This window comes from Triturus cristatus, chromosome 2_2 (genome assembly GCF_964204655.1).
Source record: "Triturus cristatus chromosome 2_2, aTriCri1.1, whole genome shotgun sequence".
Taxonomy (NCBI): Eukaryota; Metazoa; Chordata; class Amphibia; order Caudata; family Salamandridae; genus Triturus; species Triturus cristatus.
The window spans coordinates 548,701,059-548,726,419 of record NC_140582.1 but is presented as its reverse complement, the minus strand read 5'-3'; the positions used below and the strand labels follow the sequence as shown (position 1 = coordinate 548,726,419).

Sequence of the window (25,361 nt, the reverse complement as noted above, 5' to 3'; positions counted from 1 at the left end):
AAAAGAGTACTATAGTTGAAGCTCATGCTACTAACAAAGTGCAAAATACATGTGTTGCTACATTTTTCCTGACTTTGTTGAATTCAGATGTTTTGAACAGATTTCAGGTGCTGATTTCCAGGAAACAAGTAGCTGGATAAATCATCGCCCACTTAGTCACTTCATACAGGACCCCTAAGAGTATTTCTGCAAAAGATTTAAAACCTCTCTCTCGTAGAAATGCTATCCTGCGAGGAATGAGATCACAGAGACACCTGCACTTTCTACATGTTCACTGCACATACCTCCCGTATGTAGGCATGAACACTGCTCGAACCATGTTCACCTCACATACCTCCCGTGTGTAGGCATGACCACTGCTCGAACCATGTTCACCTCACATACCTCCTGTGTGTAGGCATGACCACTACTAGAACCATGTTAACTGCACATAACTCCCGTATACAAGCATGACCACTGCTCAAACCATGTTCACCGAACATAACTCCCGTGTGTAGGCATGACCACTACTAGAACCATGTTAACCGCACATAACTACCGTATATAAGCATGACCACTGCTCGAACCATGTTCACCGAACATAACTTCCGTGTGTAGGCATGACCACTACTCGAACCATGTTAACAACATATAACTCCCATATGTAGGCAGGACTACTGCTGAAGCTGTGAAATGTCGCCATTTAGGAACGTGACAGCATTGACCATACCCCTACTATGCTCTCATTTTATCTTAAGTCTCCTACTGAGACTCTTACAGACAATGAAAGATGAAAACAATGGCGCTGAATGATACTGGTGAATGATATTTTGCTTCTAGACAGTAGCAGACAGTTTTTAAATGCAGTATTTCAGAGGAAGCCTTGGTAATTCGTTTGCGAAGCAGTGATGGCAAGGGCTGAAGCCAACATAGTGCCTCTGTCTATGGCTCAAAGGAGGGTCACTTAGACTAGAAATGTGGACAAAGAACAGATAGGAAAATTAGATCCCGCCAAACAGGTAAAGGGTCCCAAATATATGAAGACAGCCAAAGAATTTGAGAGGTTGGCTCACACCTTTAACAAAAGCTGAGGCTATCAGAAGCTGGCAATACACAAAGCAAATTATCACGCAAAGGCAACAAAGCAGATCACGTTTGAACACTTAAACATTGTATCGCACAATGCTGCAACTAGATGTGAACACTAAAGAACTCTTGGAGGGAGCTGAACACAGACGTAGCATGGGAAATAGTGGCCTTCACCGAGGTACACATTCACTTGTTCACATACAAGCAACTTAACCAAGACTCTTACCTTGATGGCTTGCGCCTGCCTTTGTTAAGCATTGAGGATAAAGAACTTCTCTAGCCCTGGATAAAGCCTGGAGAGCCTAGGTCAGCCATTAAATCCTTAGGGAACAACTAAGCCGAGGGGTTGATGGGTTTTGGGCTGCTTTTTTACAAATCTTTCTAAGAGGTATTAGTTGTGCCTGTGGGATTACTATACAGGCACATTCCTGTTATGCAGGTGCCACACACTATGGCGGAAGGAACACTTTGTCCAAAGCATAAGCAGGGTACAAATTGCACATCTTGTGTTCAATCGTGCTTCTGACCAATAATGCAACAATCATTTCCAATATTTTTGACTATGACCAGGAAGAGATTCTACTGAAATGGATATCACTTTCAGGCAGGGCTTAGAAAAAGTAGGTGTAAACTCGAAAACATACTAAGGTGCTTAAGGGTATAGATATAACAAACACAACAGGAAGCGCTTTTTCAACTAACTCGATGTTTAAAATAATTTTGACAGAGTAGATTGCACCTTCTTGATCCTCAGAATGGGATTTGGTTCATGTATCTTGAAACAAAACTAATAGTGACAAATTATTGCAATTCATAATCTAGGATGAAAGTTGATAAAACCGTCAGAGCTCAAATGTATTTGATGCACAGTAGTAGGCTAGGTTGTCCTGAATCTCTACTGATACTTGCTCCTGTAATGGGATCGCTGGCCCTTAAGATGTGGTAAAATTACAATTTGACAGCACCCAGATCAATGAAGATAACCACAAATTAGCTGTGTAGGCTGAGATCTACAGGATGCACAGTACGGCTGTGACACTGTCCGCTTGGTTGAACTGCTTGCTGGCCATCGACTGTTTCAAAGACAACAGATTGATGAAAGCCCAGGGAAATACTTTTTTTTTTTCAAGGGAAGCACAGAACATGGCTTACCTATGAATGTACTTAATTGCCTCACTCTGAACACATTAGTGCAATTACATGTCACCTCTTCTCTCTTACCTGTTCAAAGACTTGTATAAAATTGGGAAGGCTAGAGGTGCCCTGGCTAGAGATAGGACTGTGGTAAAATTAGCTTTCTATACGATTCTGTGATGCAGTCCTTGCTGTCACTCCAGATAAAGCCCTTAAGCAAACTCAACAGAGTATAATTTGCTTAATATGGGCTAACAAGCCAAGAGGATTGCTAATCTGATTCTCCTTGGGGCAGGAAGAAGTCATGAAAGGTGAGTGGCAGCACCATAAAGATAAGCGTTGGTGGCTAATTTCAGGATGACCTTGGAATTGGTAGTTAACCTAGAGAGCAAGGGGTCTGATATCACCTAACATGTCTGATATGGATGCAACTGAGGCTTAGACTGGTCCCACACAAGCTACTGCAGTTTATATACACCCTCTTGCATTGTTTATAGATGGCTTTTACAAAGCATAAGGCCACATCATCCCCATCTCACATGACACCACTAATAAATATTTTGGTAAATTCTCTGGGAGATGGGGTGGAGGGATCTCCGACCGCAAAGCAGTAGGCCTATGGGCGTTGCAACAGCTTTATACTGAAGGGACACTCTACAAGTCTCAAGAATCAAAAGAGGGAGGGAGAAGTTAAAGTTCCACTCAACTTCCCTGAAATGAACATGTAAAATCAAAAGGAGTGGAACAGTTGAATTGAGACACATGGGGGGAGGGGGGGTTGGCCGGGCAACATCAAAAACTTGTTGTGAGACCCTCAACAGTGTTGTTCCGCCAAAGGTATGTCTCTGGTTGGCGTACTTAGCCACTGATCGTTACATCATTGGGTCTTTTCCTCCACTAGGAGGCATTGTCTCTTGAATCTGAGACCATAAGGGATCCACCATTTGAGGAAAAAAAAGTTTTAAAATACATCCTTCCTTTAGAAAAGACACATTTTATTAAGATCAAAGGTAGTAGTACGATTAAAAAATTAAAGATGTGAAAAGAGAGGTATTCGGTGTCTCTCACATCTATCTCTGGAAGAACCAGGTCAACATGTTGCAGCAAACTTTGCGCCCTATAGATCGATGGCTTTCGTCAGGACCGACAGATTGTTTTATAGGATCCCTTCAAGAAGTCAAATTAAATCAAATGGGACACTTTTCCTCGTACCTGATTTAACAGCACAATAATGCAATGGTCAATAATTTAGATTCTTAGGTGAATACCTCAACTAAAACTACCTTCGATGCACAAGACCCTCTAAAAAGCTACTTTAGGCTTCAAAATAGTTGAAGAGACTCGGAAGCAAACCTACATCCATGGCTGGAAATGCGACCTGGAGATGAAACTAACAGAACTGGCAAGTCATTCTATTTAGAAATTAGCGCATAAATCACCCACCTGGTCCTGAATAAGGACAATAAGAAGTTGTACACTGTTAAATTTAAAGTCCTGGACTCCAGCTAAGTAAGGTGAGGTTTATCCTGGCATGCAACTACTTGAAATACATGCTGCATATATTGTGGGCATGTGCCAAAGCCTAATTATTTTGGAAGGAGATGCGCTCTCACATTTGAATTCACTTTAAGTAAATTTGCTGGAGCTCTTAGATAACAAGGCTACTTATACACTGTCCATACCGATAAGTGTGTTAACCACACATCTATCGCTGGCTTCTAGACTGACCATAACAGATACATTTAATTCTTTGGGAAAATCATCAATGGAAATGTGAGGGAATAAAATTGCTACCATGGAGAAAATCGTTTTGGAAATATAAATAGATTTCCCGAAAAAACATAATAAGAGTACTAATCTAAGTTGTGCATTGAATAAGTTGCGCTCTTCAAATCTTTCTTTTTTTAAATTGTAGTTGTTCGTTTGTATTGTGCAAATTTGCAACATAAAACAAACCAGATTGAATATGTATTCGCTTAAAATATCTGTGATAAATATTCACATTTTACATATAAACATACTGTATCCTAATGGCATGGTGATGATGTGCACCGTAGTAATTAGCACTAACCAATGAATTCTTGCATTAGTTTAAAAATGATTCTTAAGGTCCGCTGATCTTTTTGGGGGGTAAAAATAGGCTACTTCCTATTTTGGTACATTGTTTCCAACACACACCGCCCAACTGTCCAGCAGGTATTATAAAATAAACTGATCCCAACTCGGCAAATTCCACACTTTAAACATAGATGTACTATAGTCTAGGAAAAATATTTTTGAACTTAGCAAGACGACAACGATAACTTACACCTTTGGACGCCCTCCAACAACTGCAGTCAGCCCAGGAGCTAGAAAGAGAAAACATGTCAAGAGAAAACTTGAGTTACTTGACTGTAGTACACATATCACAAACTATATTTTATTTTTGTTTATTTGTTGAAAGCTAGCCTACAATACCATTGGGGAGCATGACAGATCATAGGTTGGAAAGTGTTAAATAATTTTCTTGACAACACTAGCATTACAACTGGGTGCAGACTGTGTGTAGACTGCAGTTTCAAAATCCAGGAATTAGGGTACAGGAAGTGGAGCATAGCTACTGTCACTTGGCTGTATGGTAGCAGGGCTTAGATGATGGCATGATACTGAACGAGGAGTCTTTAGTTCTTTTCTCAAGGACCGCAGGCAGTGTGGTCAGTGTAAGGAGGTTAAGAGAGAGTTAAGGAGAGAGATTAGGACAGTGTGTCAGTATTTTGGTGGAAGAATAAGTTACTAAAGTTCAGTAACATTCTTACTGGCAGAGGCTCTATCTAGCAGCAGAGTCCTCACCTTTTGAGTATTCCCCAGGCGTCAGACTGGATCTGGAAACTTATCTATAGTACCTCTGTGCGCCGGAAGGTGGTGCTATGCGCCTCCATAATGATGCCACTCTGCTCTGGAAGTGACCTGCGGGGTCTATATTGGTGTCACGTCTGCACGCTGGTGTCCATTGCTTTCAAGACTGTCCACACCACCAGACATGGAGCTCCAAAACGAATTAATGGACCAGTGTGTCCAGTGTGCAGATTCCTAGACTTGTGATCTTATTAAAAGGTAGAGTCCAATCAAAGAGCGAAGAGTGGGCAGGCTGGGGGCGAGAGGTATGGGAGGAATCTGCAGGTAAACAGAATCTTTACCAGAAAGAGAGTTACCAAAGATAAGTAACTTATTCTTGTGAAAGAGGCTTCTAGCTGTAGATTCCTCACCTTTTCAATAGACACCAAAGCAGTACCTTATGGTAGGCGGGCTGTAAATGGACTCAAACCAGAAAGTCCTGCAGAACTGAGTGGGCATAGTGCTGTTCTCGGTGGACTTGACTGTACAGACAATAGTGCTTTGTGAACGTTTGAAGGGATGTTCACGTAGCTGCCTGGCAGATGTCTAGGACAGGGACTCTGCCTGCTAACACTGTGGTAGCAGCTTTGGCCCTGGTGGAATGGACTTGCAGTTCTACTGGAGACTGCTTCTTTGCTAGAGCATAGCAGAAATCAATGCAGAGCAATATCCAGAGTGAGATGGTACGTTTCTACATAGCTTTGCCTTTGTTTGCTCCGGCAAACCCCCTAAAAAGCGGATTGTCTACTCAGTGGTCCTAGGTATGATCGATGTATAACCTGAGCGCTCTCTTGGGGCCCAAGTGATGGAGTTTCTCCTCCTCTTTAGAAGGGTGAGGCGGAGCATAGAACCCCAGCAGGGTGATGGTTTGACCGACGTGGAATGGCATCACAACTTTTGGAAATAAAGATGCCCTAGTTCCCAGAATCAGCTTATCAGGGAAGAAAGTGGTGTATGGTGGATGAACGCACAGAGTCTGAAGCTCACTCAGAAGCCTTGCTGAGATGAATCAACTAGGAAGACTGCTTTGATGGTGAGGAGATGTAGGAAACAGCTGTGGAGTGGCTGAAATGGTGTACACATTAAATAAGTGAGGACGAGATTGAGATGCCTTTGGGGCATCACAAAATGAGAAGTGGGAAACAAATGCTGCAGCCCTTTCAAAAACCTCATCACAACTGGTGATTTAAACAATTAAGAGTGATCAGGCAATTGGAGGAAGATCATCTTTAACAGTGCTCAAAGCAAGGCATTGCTGGGCAAGGGATACAACAAACAAAAGAACATCAGTCAATGGGGCCTGGAGTGGGTCAATCTGGATTGTGCCATACCAAACCTGGCCCAGCAACAGGTGTATACAGTCTTTATTGCGGGTCGTCTGGTGCCAAGATGAAACCAACTACCTCCGGAGGGAGAACAAAGGCATTCAGCAGGTATCTTTCAATCTTCACGCATGAAGGTGGAGCTTGTGAAAGCCATGGTGGAGAACAATCTTTCTGATGCAACAGCCTATCCACCCTGAGGTGCAACTTAATCGGCAGGTAGAAGCCCAGGAGTTCTGCATACCATACTCTCTGTGACCAGTCAGGAGTCACTAAGATTACTTTGGTCCTTTCAGTCCTGATCTTCCAGGGAACTTGGGACTGAAGAGGTATTGGCGGAAAGGCATACAGGAGTCTCCTGATCTCCGAAGGAGAGCTGCCACACCGCCATCTCCTCTGTGGAAACCCAAGCTGAGCACAGCGAACTGAAAATGATTCTGTTCCACCACGAACTGCAGGTTGAGCCAAAAGAATGGCAGGGCGGGTATGTGGAAACAGGCGTAATCTAGGTCCAATGCCACCATTCAGTCTCCAGGGTCTAGAGCAGACAAGACCTGGGCAAGGATGAGAATTCTTTATTCATCCTTCCGGAGAAAGGCATTGAGGGGTCACATACCTAGAATGACCTAGAATAGGCTGAAGACCTCTGTCTTTCTTGAGCACCAAAAGTAGCAGGGATAATAACAATGTCCTACTTCTGGCACTGGCACCCTCTCGATAGCCCCTTTGGCCAAAAGGACTTGCAATTCCTGCAGCAAAATTGAGAGATGGTACTCTGTCACTTGCTTGCTGGACGGTGGAAGGTGCGGTGGGGAAGAAAGGAAGAGTAAGGTATAACCTCTGTGGACAATCTGAAGGTCCCACCTCTACAACTTGATCACTTGCCAACCTGGATAGAATCGGTGAAATATGTCTGTGGGCCGTCAACAGCACACTAAAGAGGTTTGACAGGTGGGACCGCGGGGAGAGATGTGGGCTTAGACTTAGCAGCACGCTGACCTTGGCGGCAGGGGTGCTGGGTACCTTGGCCCTTCCCGTGAAACTGCTGGGATGTCTCTGCCGAAGCCATGAAAGGAACAATGGAGTTGTTGCGGTTTGCGAGGCTGGGCAGAGAGATTCACAGAGTGAGCAGTAGCCTACTCTCCTTGAAGATTTCAAGGGCAGAGTCAGCCTTGTTTCCAATCAGGCAAGTCCTATTGAACTGTATGTCCATCAGGGAGGACTGGACATCGCCTGAGAACCCAGTTGACCGCAAGCACGCATGACGACGAATGGCTAGGCTGTTGCATATAGCTCGACCAATGGAGTCAGTGGTGTCCAAGTCACAATGAATTGTGAAACTGGCTGCATTAACACCATCTTGAATCGCTTGAGAAAGAGCAGGGTGCAAATCTTCTGGTATATCCGGGAGGGCTTGTGCCACCAAGTCCCAAAGGGCATGAGTGCAACAACCAAATAAACAGCAGGCCTTAATCGAACACCGGGCCAAACTAGCTGATGAGAAGAGGCTATTTCTGAATGTATCCACTTGCTTTAATTCCCTGTTGCGGTGTGTAGTAGGAAAATTGTTGGTGTTTGTCCGAGTGGTGAAGGCCTGCAGCAAGAGGCTTTCTGGAGAAGAGTGCTGGAACAAAAAGGCTGGGCCACCTGGAGCAGGGCGATGGCACCTGCTGATTTGTCTGTTGACTGGTAGGCCAGTAGAAGGCCTGGCCCAAACCCCTAAGAGGGTATCTGGCAGGGCTTCACTGAATGCAAGTAAGGGCTCAGAAGCAGTCTACACCGGTTTATGACCTCAGTCAACACATTTGTTTTCATCTCCATGGCGGTGAGCTGGAGGACAAGGGCTTTAGCCATTCTACGCATAACAGAGTAGGAGGAAGAGTCTTCCATGGCTGGCTGGGTGGAGAGAAAAGAACTGTCACTGGGGAGGTATCTAGCCCACTAGTATCCTGCAAGACCTCATACCAATTGTCATTGGCATAGAGCTGAGAGGACTCATCACCTCTGTCATAGTCGTTGGCAGTGCAGAAGAGGGAAGGCAATGAATGTTGCCTGCCATGTGGAAGTTCGAATGCAGGAACCAGTGCCTCATTCAGACTTGGGCGCATCATCGGTCAAAATTGGACCAGCGTTGAATCTGTGTCAGAGAGAGGACAATCAAACTGCCTCCTCGGGAGGTGAGGTGTTGACGTACCTAAGACCGATGTAGGTTTGGCCGCTGGGTGTTTGTCCATCAGGTGCTGAAGCTGCCGGCCCTAGTCCAGATAGAAGCCCCCTTGGCTCCGTGGGGCACCACAGGAAGTTGAAAGACATCTGAGGAGCTGAAGCATAGCTGCGCGGAAGTCTTTGATCTTGTGCGGCATGGTTGAAGGTCCCAAACACTAGGGATGTGCAGGAACCAACTGCAGAATCAACTTCAAAGTTGCCCTACTTCAAAAGGGGTAGCAAGAAGATTGGCACCACTCACATGCTTCATTGGGAGAGTGGTAATGACACAAAAGAGAACTTTGCTTTGACTCCTTTTGTTTTTTGTGCTTAGCAGACTTCTTGGAGATTGATAAAGACCGACGTCTAGACAGCTCTGAGAGACTGAGATCGAGTCATGGTCCCGATGCTGCACCTTCTTGTGCTTGGCAACATACAGTTTCGCCTCGCATTCCCATATGGCCTTCGGGTACATCAACGCACAGTCTCCGCAGGTTTTGGAGTCATGGCCCAACCCAAGACGCCACAAGCATATCTCATGGGGATCTGTCACAAACATCTGCTTGTGGCAGACCTAACAGAGTTTAAAACATATCATCTTAGGGGGTGACATCCTGTGCACACTGGAAAAGAATTTGAGAGGAGAAATCAAGGTAAGGGTCTCTGAGAGACAAAAAGCAGCTCCACATCTGCTTCTGGTGGCACGGAAAGAAAGGAACTGATATCAGTGTGCAGGAGTGGCACATTTGTAGGCCCCGCACGCCACTTCAGGAGTGGAACGATGTCAGCGTGGACCGACACGTTACTCAGCAATACTATGGAAAAGTTTTTGGATCCAGTCTGCCACTTGGGTAATATTAAAAAGGTGAGGAGTCTGCAGCTAGAAGTCTGCTCAGAAAGATGTTTTCCAAGTCCTCTCATGTATTTATTTTGACATCTCTAGATGGGCAAGGTCATTGATTTGAGTTCCACAGCTTCCATCAGATCCGATATCTCGGCAAGATACGTGTAGGAGCCTGGAGCCTTTCCACAATCACCAACTGTCCTTCAGAGGGTTCAGGGTTGTGCTGCTCCAAATTCTGAATAATGCTGGAGCCCACACCACATTGGTTGACTGCCATAGTGACAGCAAGCCCAGATTAAAACTACACATGTGACAGCCAACGAGTCCATGATGAATTGGTGGCTACCGCAGACACATTGTGGAAATCCTTGGCATAATGAGAGACGCGTCACACTGACCTAGTCTGTGGAGTGATATCAAGGCTAATCCACATAAGCACCATAAAACTATGTGGGGGGCATACATTCATGACATCCTAGTTGCTTCTGATACTAATAAACAAAGCATGTGGAAAGACACACGTAGTCCCTTTATGTTATGCAAGACAGTGTTATTCTCCAGGAGTCGTAAAGATGGAAAGAGCAGCACAGAACAAAATATGCCTCTCCCAGCACATCCCTATTCTGAAGGACAGGAGAGATAAAGCACACTTAAGATTATGTTTCTTGAATATGCATATATCTATGCAAGTTCAAGAAAGCTATAGTGCATGAATATACTCATACATATACATGCATATATAAACACCACAGGTTCTGACACATTTCAGCAGTACCAGAGAGTGACACAAGGTAGGGAAAGTCAAACCAGAGTGAGCGATGTCCTGATTAATGGCAAGGATAGTTTATTGGCTTTTAATTATTGGCAGAATCATGTCGACCTTAGTAATGGCAGAGAAGGAATTCCTTCTATGGTCTGTTTTATTCCTACCTATTGCGGGCACTAATAAAGAATATTAAAACACCAAAAGTCATTTTAAATTTAGTTTTCCTTTGGCCCATTCTTTGTTTCCATTCAGAAGGTGGCATAGTGATTTTTCTCTGAGTCTCAGAGTATTCCCACTAGTTGAGGAGCCCATCTATCTCGTATATCTTCAATTGAGATGTCTGCGGAGCAGCCCAAGAATGAAGTATGACTCTTAGGGGTGTTTGAGGGCCCAGCATCCTTTTAAGTGCTAAATCATCTAAATCCACACTCACACCCAGTGCACAGACCAAGACAGTGCTGGAGGCAAGAGACTGTTTGTACCTTAGTAGGATCCTGAACAGTATCTTAGGTGTTATTAAAGTTTGAAGGGAGGATACGCTGAGTAGCTTTCTGTTTATCTCGCTTTTCCTCTCACTTCCCACTTGTTTGGGTTCAATACGTTATGCACCTAAACACGTTTCTTTGAATGCAAAATGTATAATGGACATGCTTTGTAGGCCAAGTTGGCCTACATGTGGGTATTCCCACATATTCCCACATGTCAAGAGACATAAAGAGACCTTGTTTCACAAGTTCCTTTCACCTTGTTAGAGTTTCTACAAAAGGGGCACAGTATTCTGGTAGTCAAGGGAGCGGGGTTGCCTTATATCAGTAATAAGTTCTAAGGACTCACGATATGCTCCACATACATCAGTTTTAAGCCAAATCACAGTTATTTGCTTCTGTTACTACACTTCTCGTAATGGCAGATTCCTAAGTCGATGATGCTAGGAGACACACTATAATATGTTTGGGTTAGTAATTCAATTTACTTTACGAATGGTAAATTTTTTAATATAAGTATCATCAGAGTTATTATTCTGCTACATCATGTGATTTGTACTACAATAACAGCAAATAATTAAACATTATCCTGAAACATTATAGGACACTAGGACAAAGGCAAATGAACCATTTAGCACTTGAACATCATTCAAAGAAACAAAAATAATACAAGCTTAGTCTCAATATAGAAGTATGTGTTTTCTTCTTGCTCTTCTGAAGTCCTTGTAACTGACACCATTACACGTACTTCAACTGCAAGGACATTTGCATACAAAACAAGCACTGGCAAAGCCATTAAGTCTGGAATTCTTGTTTTATTTTGTTATGGCTTTTACAAAACGTTATTGTTCTTCAAGATGCCGTGCCTTCATCAATCTAAAAAGAAACTCCCAAAAAACACATTGGCTAAGGGCAAAAAATGTTTTTGAGGGTTTCAAAAAAGAACAATAATTACCATCGCACTACCTGGAACTGAAGGGAATTACTTTGTGTGTGGATGTGCCCCTTATGATAGTGCAGTAGGACCTAACTCATAGTGAAGTCAGCCAATGGCAGAAGTGAGCTGACACATTGCCCCTTGATGCATACTAGAGTGTGTGGAAGAAAATGTGAATTCCACAACCACAGGCTAAAGGATGAAGTCGGCCTGAAAAAGCCAAATAAGCAACTATGTCATACAGATCATTTTAGTAAAATCAAAAGGTTTTGGCTACCATACACCTAAAAAAAGCCAACTGGTCAGGCAAAAAAAAGCCATTGGCTAACAGCCTCGTGCCTTTAAGAAAGAAGGCAAGAAAGAGGAAGGCACAAAAGAAAGTAGAGAATGAAAGAAGGAAGGCAAGAAGCAACAAAGGAAATAAGGAAAATAAACAAGTAAGAAGAAAATAAAGATGTCCAGAAAGAAGAAAGCAAAGAGAAAACAAAAAGAAAGGAGAGAGAAAAAGAGGGAAGGAAAACGGAAGAAGGAAAGAAAAAAATGGAAAGAAACAAAAATAAAGAAGAAAGGCAAGAAACAAAGAAGGAAAAAAGAAAGAAGTCAACAAAGAATGAAGGAAAAGGAAAGAAGACAAAGGAAGAAGAAATAAAGAAACAAGGCACGAAAAAGAAAACAGGAAAATATGGAAAGAAACAATGAAAGAAAAAAGGCAGGAAAAGAAAAAGGCAAAAAAAGATGTCACGAAAGAGACAAGACAGAGGAAGGAAAGAAGGCAAAATAAAAGGAAAATAGCAAAGAAAGAAGGAAAAAAGAGAACAAAGGAAAAAAAGAAAACAAAAAGGAACAAAAGAAGGAAAGAGGAAAGAAAGCCATGAGAAAAGATAGAACGAAAGCAATGAGGAAAGATAAAAAGAAAGCAATAATGAAAGAGACAGACAGGTCTGCAAAGCTATAGCACACTCATGCGTTTACATTCAGAGCTCATGTGAGCTGCTGTTTGTATCACTGTTGTCTTTTAAACGGCTCTATTCTCCACAACTTTTGCAGACAAGTGAAATAGCAGCAGTCAGATAAAGAAAGGTCACTACAAATGAGTTTTACAACAGCATTGGCAGGGGACAGTAACTGATCAAGCTGGAGCGGGCCCAGTCCATCAAAAAAGGCACCGGAATAACATCAGTTCCTGTACAAGCAGCAACATCCTCTGGAATTCAGAAAGGAAGAAAATACTAGGGGCGTGGTTTGCCGAGCTGCGGAATGGCGGCTTTCTGAGCTAGCTCCGCCGGCCGGGACGTTATTTTTTGATTGATCCGCTCTTTTACTGGGGCAATACTCGGAATACTTAAGTGACCGGGAGCGGGACACCTGGTGCTTGCAATGATATGATTCACTGGCGGATGTCTAGCGGCATACACGGCGGCGGAGACAGGTGTGTGTGACCGAGGCTGTGGCCGAGAGTTCTGGAGACCTGCGCTAGCTGGGGAAATTACTGGAGTCCGCGGCTTCACGCTGGCCTGTGTAGAGTGACGCACACGCGGTCTGAAGACGGCGCCTTTACAATGAACCATACCACCGCGTGGGATAGACTGCGCTGGTGGCTACAGGCGGAGTGAGTAGTGAATATCAACACTTGAGGCAGCGCGTGACTTGGCATAGTGAAGTGGAGGCCGCCATTATATCCATACCAGGGACGGAGGTGCCGCGGGCGCTGTTGGCGTGTTTGGGCCTGCACCGATTCTACACTGCGGACCAGCGGTGCCCTACACGCGAAGCGGAGGTGATTGGTGCGACGGCCGAAGTGTCGGCGGCACTACACTCGTTTAGGAGCCCTGCAAAGACGGGACCGGCATCCCCCCAGATTGTGGTGGTTTGACCGCATTGTGTGGATCTTCGGGTGCTGGGGAGTTGTGGCGAGACCCCCGCACCGGTGCTGACTACACCCGCTTCCGCAATATTCCACCTTGTGCACTATCTGTATTGCGTCAACAGCCTGGCCTAACCGCGGTCCGGAAGGGCGAGCACAAGATTAATGCCTGGCTCTACGGATTCACTATGGGCAAAACCAACACTAAATAACAAAAGTTAACTTTTGAACAGCGACGCACAGGCAGACATGCCGAACAAGATGGAGACGGCGCTGTTGGAGGTCAGACGGAGAGGCCACCAGAGACCCCAGAAGAAGACCTGCGCACAATTATGCAAGAAATGCGCTCCAGTCTCCGCAATATCGATACTAAGCTGGACACCCTAACAGCCCAGATGGACGCTGTTAAGTCTCAGGTCGGTGCTCATGAACAACGCCTAGATGTTTTAGAAAATAGACATTCAGATTTGCATGACTTTCAAGTTGAAACGAAAGATCAGGTGTCACAGATGGACAAACTTCTACAGGTGATAAGGGCCAAGAATGAAGATTTGGAGGCCAGATCGTGCCGCAATAACGTGCGAATGACGGGAGTTCCGGAGACGACGTTGATTAGCAAGATGGAGGTTTATGTAGCTGACCTATTACGAGACCTATTTGCTGCCCACCTATCCCTGCTTTTCGTGGTGGAGAGGGCCCATCGTGCTCTGGGGCCCCGGTCGCCTGTGGGGGCTACACCACATCCTATACTGGCTAGGCTCTTGAATTACCAAGATTGAGAGGTGGTGCTGCGGCAGGCCCGCTTGATGGGTAAGATTACTCACCAGGGAAATCAACTAGCCTTCTATCCGGACTACACCCCAGCAGTTCAGGCGGCAAGGAGAGAGTTTATGCCGGTGAAGCGAATACTCCTACAGTCTCAAATTCAATATTCCTTGTTGTATCCTGCGAAACTTAAGGTCTCCTGTGACGGAACAACCCACTTTTTCACAGATGCGAAATCAGCTTTAAAGATCGCTAAACATATCGGTGGCAAGGCAGGGAAGGTGAGCCCCCGAGATGCAGAGGCGACTGGAGCTCAAGTGACAATGACTAATCTCAGACACAGTTTGAACCCTGCTACCATTGTTTTATTAGCTCTCCATTTGTATGATGTAAGGAGGCAGTTTGTCAGGGATTTATTGCTGGCTACAGTGCCTTTTCACCATTTGCTGTTCTTTTTTTCTCTTGTCACAATGGTAATATAGCGTGCCTTGTAATTGCTCTTTAGTTCGCATCCGACTCGGAAGTTGGGTATCCTCTGCCCCCTTGATTTGTATTCCGCGAGACTGTTATGAGTAAATTGTACAGGACTGCTGCTCTACAAGGTTGCTGATTAATGTCTTTTTATATAATTGCCCTGGGCAGTTTCCCGGCCACCCCGATCTTGATTGGGGAAGTTTGCCGGCTTAGCACGTACCCATGGGAGGTTTCCCGTGTGCTGTTAATATTGTGGTATGGGGGTGGCTTCAACCTGGTTGGGGGGTTGAGGTGGGAGGGATGGGTAGGGGGGAGGGTTTCATGTTTGGTTGCAAGCTGAATGGTTGTGGTGCTTGAGTCGAGCTAGCCTAACTAATATTGAAATGCGAATCACTTTGGGGCAGTACATTTCGAAGGGTGGACTTCTTGCAAGATACATACTACTGTGATAAACTGTTTAATCTGGAACATACGAGGACTGAATGATGGCAGAAAAACCCGTATGGTACATGCGTATTTAACTAGGCATAATATAGACATTTGTATGCTACAGGAAACACACCTTCGCACCCATTCCTCGGCGAAGCTCTGGTCTCAGAGGTGGGGTCCTACTTACTCCTCGGTCTACTCCAACTATTCTAGAGAAGTGGCGGTCTTAATCAGGGTGGGAATTGATTGGAGGGAATGTGAGGTGTACACTGACCCTGATGGGAGGTATGTCATGCTACTAGGATATCTAGGGGGCACACCGCTGACAATTGTGGCACTGTATGGCCCGAATGTGGACTACCTGGGGTTTTTCCAAGAGATATGGGCCAGGGTAAAATCTACTGGCTGTGTTACTACACTCTGGGGGGGAGATTTCAATGCTGTTTTACATGATACAATGGATAGGCAGGGGAACACAAGGGTTCACCACCCGGGGGCCAGCATGACACTAAACACTATGCTTGAGGAGGAGGGGATGGTTGACATCTGGCGCTTACATAATCCGCTGATTAGAGAGGGCACATGTTTCTCGGAGTCTCGTGGTGTTTGGTCCAGATTGGATTATTGGTTGTTATCTAAAGATCTGGTCGACTGGGTCGGGGAGGTGAGGTATTTGGCTCGTACCCTTTCGGACCATGCTCCATGCTATTTGACTCTGTCCCTACCCAATACAAAGCGCGGAGCCTTTACATGGCGTCTACCACCGCACGCATTGCTGGATGACGTTTTCAAAGAGGAAATTCGCACTGATATTGCAGAATATTTCGAACTAAATGTAGGCTCGGTTGACTCGGAGGCTTCCCTTTGGGATGCCTTTAAGGCGGTTATTAGAGGCAAATGCATGTCCAGGCAGGCTGGCGTCCTTAAAGCGATTAGAACCACCTTGGAGAACATTGAAACAGCTATCAAGAATTTAGAAGATCGTATTTCCGGGGGGGAGGGGCCGAGTTGGGTGCAGACCTGAAGGCGAAATTGGTGGAATATGAGGAAGAAGCACACAGAGAGGTTAAATTTCTAGGGAAATATGCAGAAGCACGCAAATATGGAGAAGGGGACAGACCTGGGCGCACTCTGGCGGGATTGCTGAAAACGCTGCGTAATAAGACATTTATATCTGAGGTGCGTACTCCTGATGGCGCCATAGTCCGGGGTTCATCTGCTATCCTTGATGTCTTTTCGTCCTTCTATGCTAACTTATACTCATCCACTCAAGGGGAATGTCCGGTAGATCTGGGGGAATTTTTAGATTCCATAGCGCTAGTCTGGTTCAACGACAGGCATAGAGAATATATGCACTTGCCCATCACGGTCGATGATGTTCAGCAGGTAATTTCGAACATGCCATCAAGTAAGGCCCCTGGATCTGATGGGCTGACTACGGCCTTCTATAAGGCATATGCGGAGGAACCGGCACCACGGCTATTGCAGCCCGTAGTTTGCTAATATCGCTATATGCTGACGATGTGACTTTATATATAACTAACCCATCACAAAACCTAGATGTGGTGCTGCGAGAGTTTATCAGATTCGGCGGTCTTTCGGGCATTTTTATAAACTGGGGCAAATCGGTGTTATTCCCACTTACAGATAACACACTACAGGTTGTTTCTGAATTTCCAATTAAGTGGGAAGGGGCGGAAGTAAAATATCTAGGGGTTAAGATCAGCAGAGACACACAAGCATTATGGACTTTGAACTATGGAACGGCTGTGAGCTGGTTGGAGGACAAAGTGGCGTTGTGGCGCAGGCTCCCGTTGTCCTTGGCGGGCAGATTCGCGCTGGCCAAAATGGTTGTCTTACCCAAATTTTTATATCTGTTTGTTAACCTACCGCTGGTGCTCACGCAGGCCTTTTTTTAAACCATGCGGTCTTTGTTGATCTCGCTGGCCTGGGCAGGGGGACCGGCCAGATTGTCTTGGGAGCAGTTGACATTGCCTACCAAACAGGGTGGTTTGGGTGCGCCTGATGTGCAGCTCTATACCCTCTGCGCGCAAGCGCAATATTTACATTATTGGGTTCACCTTACACCCTTTCAGCCGCATGTTGCTGTTGAGCGGGCGGTTGCCAAGCCTTTACCATTGCAAGTGGCAATTTTCCAGCCTTATAGGCGACCCTCGGATGAGGTCAACACCGTTGAGACGCTAAGATGGGCGTGGGAAGGGTTACGAAAGAGGGCAGGCTTGCCACTTTTATATGCACCATCTGCTGCACTTGCGCATAATCGTCTTATACCCGGTATAAAAGTTGAAATCAGTGGAAAAGCGGCGCGGAAGCTGGAGGTCCGCACCTTCGCTGATCTATATCCTGATGGACAATTCAGAGCGCCCCCAGACATGGTAGACAATACAGAGGTACCGTTTGGGGTCACATTTCTCTATCACAAAATCCGGTCAGCTTGTCGGGCTTTACACGCTGATTTTCCGGCTCAGCCTCCAGTTTTGAGGGCCTTGGAGAATATATTAGCCATACCGTCGCCTCGGAGGCTTATAACTCGGTTGTACTCCTGTATGCAGACAGATGCCCCGATTGTGTTTGTGGGGGCCCGGCTCAGATAGGATGTAGAACTGGTGGCCCCTTTGACTGATGAGCAGTGGACGTATTGTTGCGCTCAAATGGCGGAACTTTTACCGAACTACAGGCTTCGCTTGGTCCACTTTAAATTTCTGCATCGCTACTACAGGACGCCTCTTGGTTTACATAGAATGGGCCTCAGACCTGATGATCACTGCTGGAGATGCGGGGCACAGGAAGCATCTTTCTTACACATGGCGTGGGTGTGCCCGGTAATAGGGGTTTTCTGGGCACAGGTCTTTACAGCTATTGACCAGATTTTGGACATTTTGGTTCGTCCCTCCCCACTGGTGGGAGTCTTGGGGTACGTGGTTCACACACCAGTCCCGAAGCGCAAATTGCATGCACTTTTACTCCTGTTTGCTAAAAGGCAGGTTGCGATTATGTGGGGCCGTGGGAGTGCTCCTAGGATGCAATCCTGGATTCGGTTGTAACATATGGCCAGACTGTAGTGATTGCCACTCATCCTGTCTTGCTCATCCTCTTCTTTTTGTCATTTTTCAGGGAGAAGATGTGTTCTATCTCCTATGTCCTATATGTTCCATCTCGTATCTTCTTCATGTTCTTTCTTCATTGCGTATCTTCTATTCTTCTATTATCTTAGCGTATTTTCTATTCTCCAATTATATTTTTACCTTTTCCTTCTTCTTAACACGGTTTCCTTCCTGCCTTGTAATTCTTCTTTCTCGTCATGTTTCCTATCATACTCTGTGTATCTTTTTTCTGATGCTATGTGTACATTGCACATCTTAGTTGTTTTTTATAAAAATATAAAAGGGGAAGATGTGTAGTGATTGCCACTCATCCTGTCTTGCTCATCCTCTGCTGTCACCATGTGGAATGTTGATATTCATGATGACACATTAGAATGTTGGGTTCCTAGCTCAGTAGATTCAGTTGGGAGCTTGGGGCTGAGCTGTAGGGACACAGCTCCTGGTGGGGTTTTCTTGGTCTTTATTTCCATCATACTTAACATCTTGATACCTTGTACCATCTACTAAATAAATACCATTTCTACAAGAACCTACGTGAACCTGATCCTCATTCACTTCACTACACAGACACAGCTGGCGACCTTTTGGGAGTTGATGCCCTCAGCGTCTAGACCTAGAGATATATGGGCACCTTTCATTGATTAGCTTTGAGTACGAACTGGGGATGCAACACAAAGTGCCGTAGATGGAGTTACTGTATGTGATGGTGACATCTCAGGTTAACTATTATTTGTGTTAGTGTAATTTTTATGACCTAGCCTGGATGATGACATGCTATGTAACAAATGTACAATGTCTGCCTAGTTTCATATTGTTTTGCATTATAGGAGTGCCTCATTTTTATTCTGGGAGAAGTATGGCGCTTGCCAGATGTTATGTCGTTTTTATTGTCCACACATTATTATGTAAAGGTCTGGGAATCAATGCCTCATGCTTTTCATGTGTAAAGGAAAGGTTTAATGCGAATGTACTGGCTCGAACTCATGCTACCATGTTTGCTTTTTTAAATCTTTATAAAATTCAATAAAAAATAAATTTAAAAAAGGAAGAAAATACTCACTCTTTTCAAATGTTTTATATGACATATTACTTTTGGCCACATCTACCAAAGAAGTAGAGCCTATGCCCCCACACCAATGGTAGGCAGGAAAACATGTGTACATATATCTTACTGCAGTCTTCTTTATTCTACTCCAGACACACCAGCTGCATAAACACAAGCCTCCCCCTGAATATAACCTATCACACAGAATAAGCAACAATCCCAAATAGTTACTTCTCCCTCCACCAGGATAAGAGATTTCCAAAGGCACTTTTTAGCTAGCCAATAGCAGACACAAATGTAACCGGAATTAAGGAGGCAAATTTGCTTGTATATGCTGCAGACAAAATGAGCATCACCTCCCTTCAGTAGAAACGAAATTACTGAGCCCTTCAGGGAATAGGGGAGCCAGTGCTAAAAAGGTCTCAGGAATATATTTCCTGCCGGTGCACATTGGTACATAAAGAATGCATTTTTTCCACTGCAGATAACCAACCGTCTTACCAGGGCGGATGCATTTAATGCAGTGATTTGTGCAAATGCTTGCAAAACCACTTGCTCAGAAAATTCATTATTTAACACTTTATTCTAGACATTTTAGCACACAGCCAACATAAAGGACTTTATTTCTTACTGAGTAAATAGTCTTCATAATATTAGGGGTTGATATCTTGGGAAATGAGTGTTTCACAAGCACCATTTAAGTGCCTTGTTCTACTGTGCTTTGAGGTCAAAACGAGGTTGTGCTTGAAGCCACTCTCCCAAGCACTGCTCTTGACAAACCCAATGATAAACCCGGAAGGGTACTTCAGGCCAGTCCAGTGAGAGAGGACAAAAGCATCAGCACTAAAGTGCAGCTACAGGTCCGGGAGGAAGGTGTGTAGAAATCTATAAAGCATATCAAGAAAGGCCCTCTGATTACCACTGACGAACACACAGGGATATGCCAGGTGTTAGACCAAGGTGGTCACCTCACACCTAGTCTGACCCTGAAAGTCACTTTGGGCGCAGCACAGCGTTATCCCTGCAGGGCACTTTGAAACAAGAGACTTGGTGAAACGTCAGCAAGCTTCCAGGAAAAGTACGCTCTTCGCCATAGGTGGTACTCTAGACTACGAACACAAAAGAAATCCTAGAGAACAACAAGGAGTTTGTTATAAGGACAGGGACCATGAGAATAATACAAATGTAAAAAAGGAAAACAAAAATACTGGAGCATGCATGTGCCAAGCAAATTGACCTCTGAACACGTTCAAGCACTTAAAAGGACCTAGGATCTAGAAGCCAGTGGCCATACTGGGGAATCGGGGGTGGGTATGCAGCTCCTACAACTCTACTTCTTATCCAACAGATTTTTAAGTGGAAAAAATACAAACTACCAGAGTGGCCAACACATGAGATCCAAGAAAGGGAGAATGGCCTGCTGACCAGTTTATAACATTTATTTTTTATATATTCCACTCAAACTCCAAGTCCTAAAAACCCGAAGTCTCAGTTTTAATTTTAGTGAGCAAACACTTTGTGGGTTTCTTCCTTAGCTTTCTTGAATGGTACCTTATTACCATTTTTATAAGTCAAGTATTATTTAAGGCCTGACGATAGGTGTCTCTGACTGCATAGTTTACTTTACCCTATATGTATGTCCCAGTAGAGAAGAAATACCATCATTTTGAGGGAGTGAGAAGTACAGTTTTAAGTATTTAGACTTGGGGATGCAGTATATATAGACATTAGTGTATATTCAAATATCCTAAAAGTGCTAGGCTGATGTAGAAAACTATTCTACTTTCCAGTGTTCAATTTTTCAGGTATTTTCGGGGACAATGGCCACTGAAAAATGGCTACCGTCTTACTTTCTAGATTTCACTTGACACAGCGCATGTGTTCTCTCTTATGAGATCTTTTGTTAACTTAAAAAACTTGAAAAGGGCTTACAGCACGCTCACTACTTAGTATTGGTTGGCTTCATCTTCACTCATTTCTTTCCTTCTTATTGGTCAGCGCCTTCAGGTTTCACTTTCTATTGATTTGTTTGTCCGATCTGTGGAACATGGACCAAGTACTGCTTCCTTTTGGTGCCCAGTGTGGTTTGACTGTCGCATTTGTTTTTTATTTTACTTGTTGCACAGTGTCTGAAGGCCATCTCCTTCGATCCCTGCTCTGCGTCGTTGCTTGCCAGTTTCTCTCCCGTCATTTTCCCATTGTCTGTCATCTTGCAACCCCCTCCCCTCCTGCTCTCTGTTGTCTCGCTGCCTGCTGTCCAATTGAATTGCTCCCACCTCCCATAGCAAAGTGCTATGGTGTGGCCAGTGCATCAGAATACGTTTTTCCTTCACTTTTAGCCATGCTCCACAACAGTCACGCTGCTGTACATATGGCTCAGCAAAACACTGACAAAGCCTGTAGTGCAGGCAAGACCTACTGGCTTGGCCAATGCTTGTTAATTTCCAACAGTCAGCCTTAGGGCATGAGGGTATCAAATAAAGCACTAGCTAACCAAGAAAGCCCTTGCACCGTGCTGCAAATTAAAGAGAGACTTGCAGGGCTGTCCAAACTCCTGACACTAAACACTGAACCAAGACAGATCGTATGGCAAGAATGTTTAAACAACATGATCAGATTAGAAGGTGGAAGAGAAACCTGGCAGCCCATTGCTTATACTCTCCAGTAGCTGAGATGGGAGCAGGAGGAACTGGGCCCAATGGAGATGGCCATAGGCACAGGTTGGAATGGTCCAGATTTAGAGCAGTGGGGGCTAATGGAACAAAGGTAGATTCACATTTTAACGGGTGGGGGGAGGGGGTCAGATGCGAAAGGGAGGAAGTCACTGTCAGAATCAAAAGTGAAGTAATGATAAAATAATGTTTTGTGAATCCAGGATTCTACAACACACAAATTGTGTTGTTGCTCAAAAGCAGAGATGATAAAGCATGAGTAAATTACCATTATATTTCCATTCAATAACATTGGCTGAGCAAGAGGTGCTGGAGGATGCAATAAATAATAACAGACGGCACAAATCCTTAGGTTCACTCACAGAGGCAATGATTGATCTTATTCTTAAAAACGATAAATACCCTTCTGTTTGTCAGAATTACAGCCCACTTTAACTTATAAATATTGACTGAAAGCTTTTTCCAAAGCTTTACTCCTTCATCTAGAGGGATTTTGTCAGATTGTGTTACCCCTGAACAATCAGGTTTTGTTAAAGGGTGTAACATATATGACAATTTTAGAACTTTTCTTAATATAATTAACTAGGCTTCTAAGCTTAAAATCCTATGGCAGAAATTACACTAGATGCTGAACAGACGTTCAATAGAAATAATTGGAATTTTTTATTAAGGCCCTGAAATGACATGCGTTTAGTCCCCACTTTTTGCAATTAGAGTCTTTATTTTATTCTTCTCCTTAATCCTTGGACTGTAATTGGTATATAGTCCTCTTATTTTTCTTTTCAAAGGGGCACAAGGCAAGGTTTTCTCTTGCCTTCTTTACTTTTTATTCTTGCTTTAGAACCCGTTTTCGTCCATCTTAAAAATTCAGTCTTTTTCAGATTTAACAATTAAGGACCAAAATATTAAATTTACAGTTTATGCAGAATATATTTCATTATTTATGTAAAAACTGGACGTTCCCCTTCCAGCTTTTTAAAAAAGGTTTATTAAGAGCGTACATTTTTTCAGATCTTTCAGAATATAACCTCAAAAACACTAAATCTGAAGATGTACCTTTTAATACGTTTTGTATTAAACAGTTTTTTTAGGCTGATTTGTACTGGAGTAGTTCTAAGATTATGTGTTTGGGAACTTCAAAATGTTATTCTATTAGAAATACTAATAAATGTAACACTGATTGTGTCCTCTTCAATGATGACTATTTTCCACAAAAATGGTCTCCTTTGTCTTTATCCTGGTGGGGATGATTATACTCTATGAAGCTGATTATTCTTCCCATAATAACATTTTGTTTGAATGATGTTATCAGCCAAAGTTCCCAAAAATGTTTTTCTAAAAGTTTATAGCTTACTTTCCAAATTTTTATGGAGTGGGACACATACACGGATTTCTATTGACAAGCTGAGACTGCCCAAGAATCAGGGGGGGTGTTAATCACTAAATATCATATGGGCTTTGGTATTACACATTCAAAATCTTTTGCTGAATCTATAAACAGATAGTAATAAAATATGGATTAATTTCGAATTCGCTTTAATATTTGCATCCTCCCATAAACAAATTCTATTTATGTCTAGTCCTCAAATACTGGATGATTCCACCTACAGTTTCTCATTCTTGCGCTTTGATAAGGACTTTGTTGGTGCATAACCTCTCTCCCCTTGACTAGTTCTATAATAGCAACATATAGTACAATAAAAGTTTTACTTGCAATGGAATGATAATCTCTGGGAAAAAATGGACAGATAAAGGAATATTCACTTCTCAATTAATACATAATGATGCATTCATTACATGTAATAAACTTTCAGTCAAACATGTTTTTTCTATTAAGTTACTACCAAATTTTAATAGGTTGATGGAGTGTTTCACTATAACTAAGCCTTCCATTACTCCCCCCCCACAATTGCCTCACGTAACATATTAATTAATCCTCCTTCAACTTCCATAACGGCTATGGCATGCAAAATATATAAGATGATAGGTTTCTCCGGTATGGAAAGAAGAAAATCTGTTGCTGAGATTTAGTGGGAAACCGATTTACAATATACTGGCCTATGCAGATTTGGGGTAAAGTCTGGGCTAAAGTACACTCTACAGCCCATTCTGCCAGTTTGACTCATACTTTTTTCTTGAACTATGATTTATTATACTCTTGTTGTGTTATTTACAGTTAGATTAGCTAGTAATGAAATTTGGTAGAGAGGCAATGCATCTATGGGATCAGATTTACATAAGTGTTTTATTTATTTCCTTTCGGGAAGGAATTTGGCTAAAATGACTGATTAACAATGTATCTTCAACTTTTTCTACTGCAAAACTACTTTTGGGGGTCTTGCACAGAATGTGGTCTCATAATATTTTACTTGGCAAACTAGTTGATTTGTTGCTAGCAACTGCTATACAAGTTATTGCATCCAATTTAAAATCTAATTATAATATAGGTATCAATCTGTGGTGGGATTTAGTTTGTCAGAAGAACAAGTTACTTACTTTGGGCAACTCTTTTGCTGGTAGAGACTCCATCTAACCGCAGATTCCTCACTTAGAATATTCCCCAGGGTTGAGACTGGATCTGGAAAATCTTGACTAGTACCTCTGCCTCCTGGTAGGTGGTGTTAGTCAGCTCCGCATCTATGCTGTCTGCCTTGGAAGTGGCTCTACGTTTTCACACTGAAAACGTAGAGCCACATCAGAATGAATGTTTGACCAGTGTGCAGCATCTATTGGGAACTTTTAGGTGAACAGCCCAGTTCACCAAATGGGAAGAATGGAAGAGTGGGTGAGTCTGTGGTTAGATAGTCTCTCTACCAGAAAAAGCATTGCCAAAGGTAAGTTACTTGTGCTTCTGATAGAGACTTCGAATTGAGATTCCTCACCTTAAAATAAATACCAAAGCAATACCTCCCCAGAATCTCAAACCAAACATACCTGGAGGACATAATGGGTAAAATGCCAGTCTTAACACATCTGACTGTCTAAACAGTAGTGCTTCATAAACTTGTGGAGTGATGCCCACGTAGCAACTTGGCAGATATCCAAGACAGGTACCCGCCTGCTAACAGTAGTAGCGGCTTGGCCCTGGTGGAATGGTCCACAGCAGGAGGCTGCTTTTTCGCTAATGCATAGCAGATCTTGATGCAGAGTGCAATCCATAAAGAGATTGTCTGTTTATGCAATGCCATGCCTCTTTTCACTCCAGTGAACCCAAGGAAGAGCCGATTGTCCACCCGAAGTGCTTTAATGCCATAGATGTAGAACGAGAGCTCTCTTTGCATCCAGGTGGTGGGGGTCTCTCCTTCTCTTTAGAAGGATGAGGTGGCGTGAAAACATTGGCATTGTGATATTC

At 43.6% G+C, this 25,361-nt stretch overlaps 1 protein-coding gene across 1 annotated transcript in view; it reads right to left on the bottom strand.

Annotated features, from left to right (window-relative positions):
• Nucleotides 1–25,361, bottom strand: part of LOC146862495 (uncharacterized) — a 596,942-nt gene that overhangs the window by 127,303 nt on the left and 444,278 nt on the right. The window contains exon 14 of the mRNA XM_085641700.1: nucleotides 4,511–4,550. Within this exon, the coding sequence (XP_085497826.1) occupies nucleotides 4,511–4,550 (40 nt within the window). The remainder of the gene's footprint in view (nucleotides 1–4,510; nucleotides 4,551–25,361) is intronic.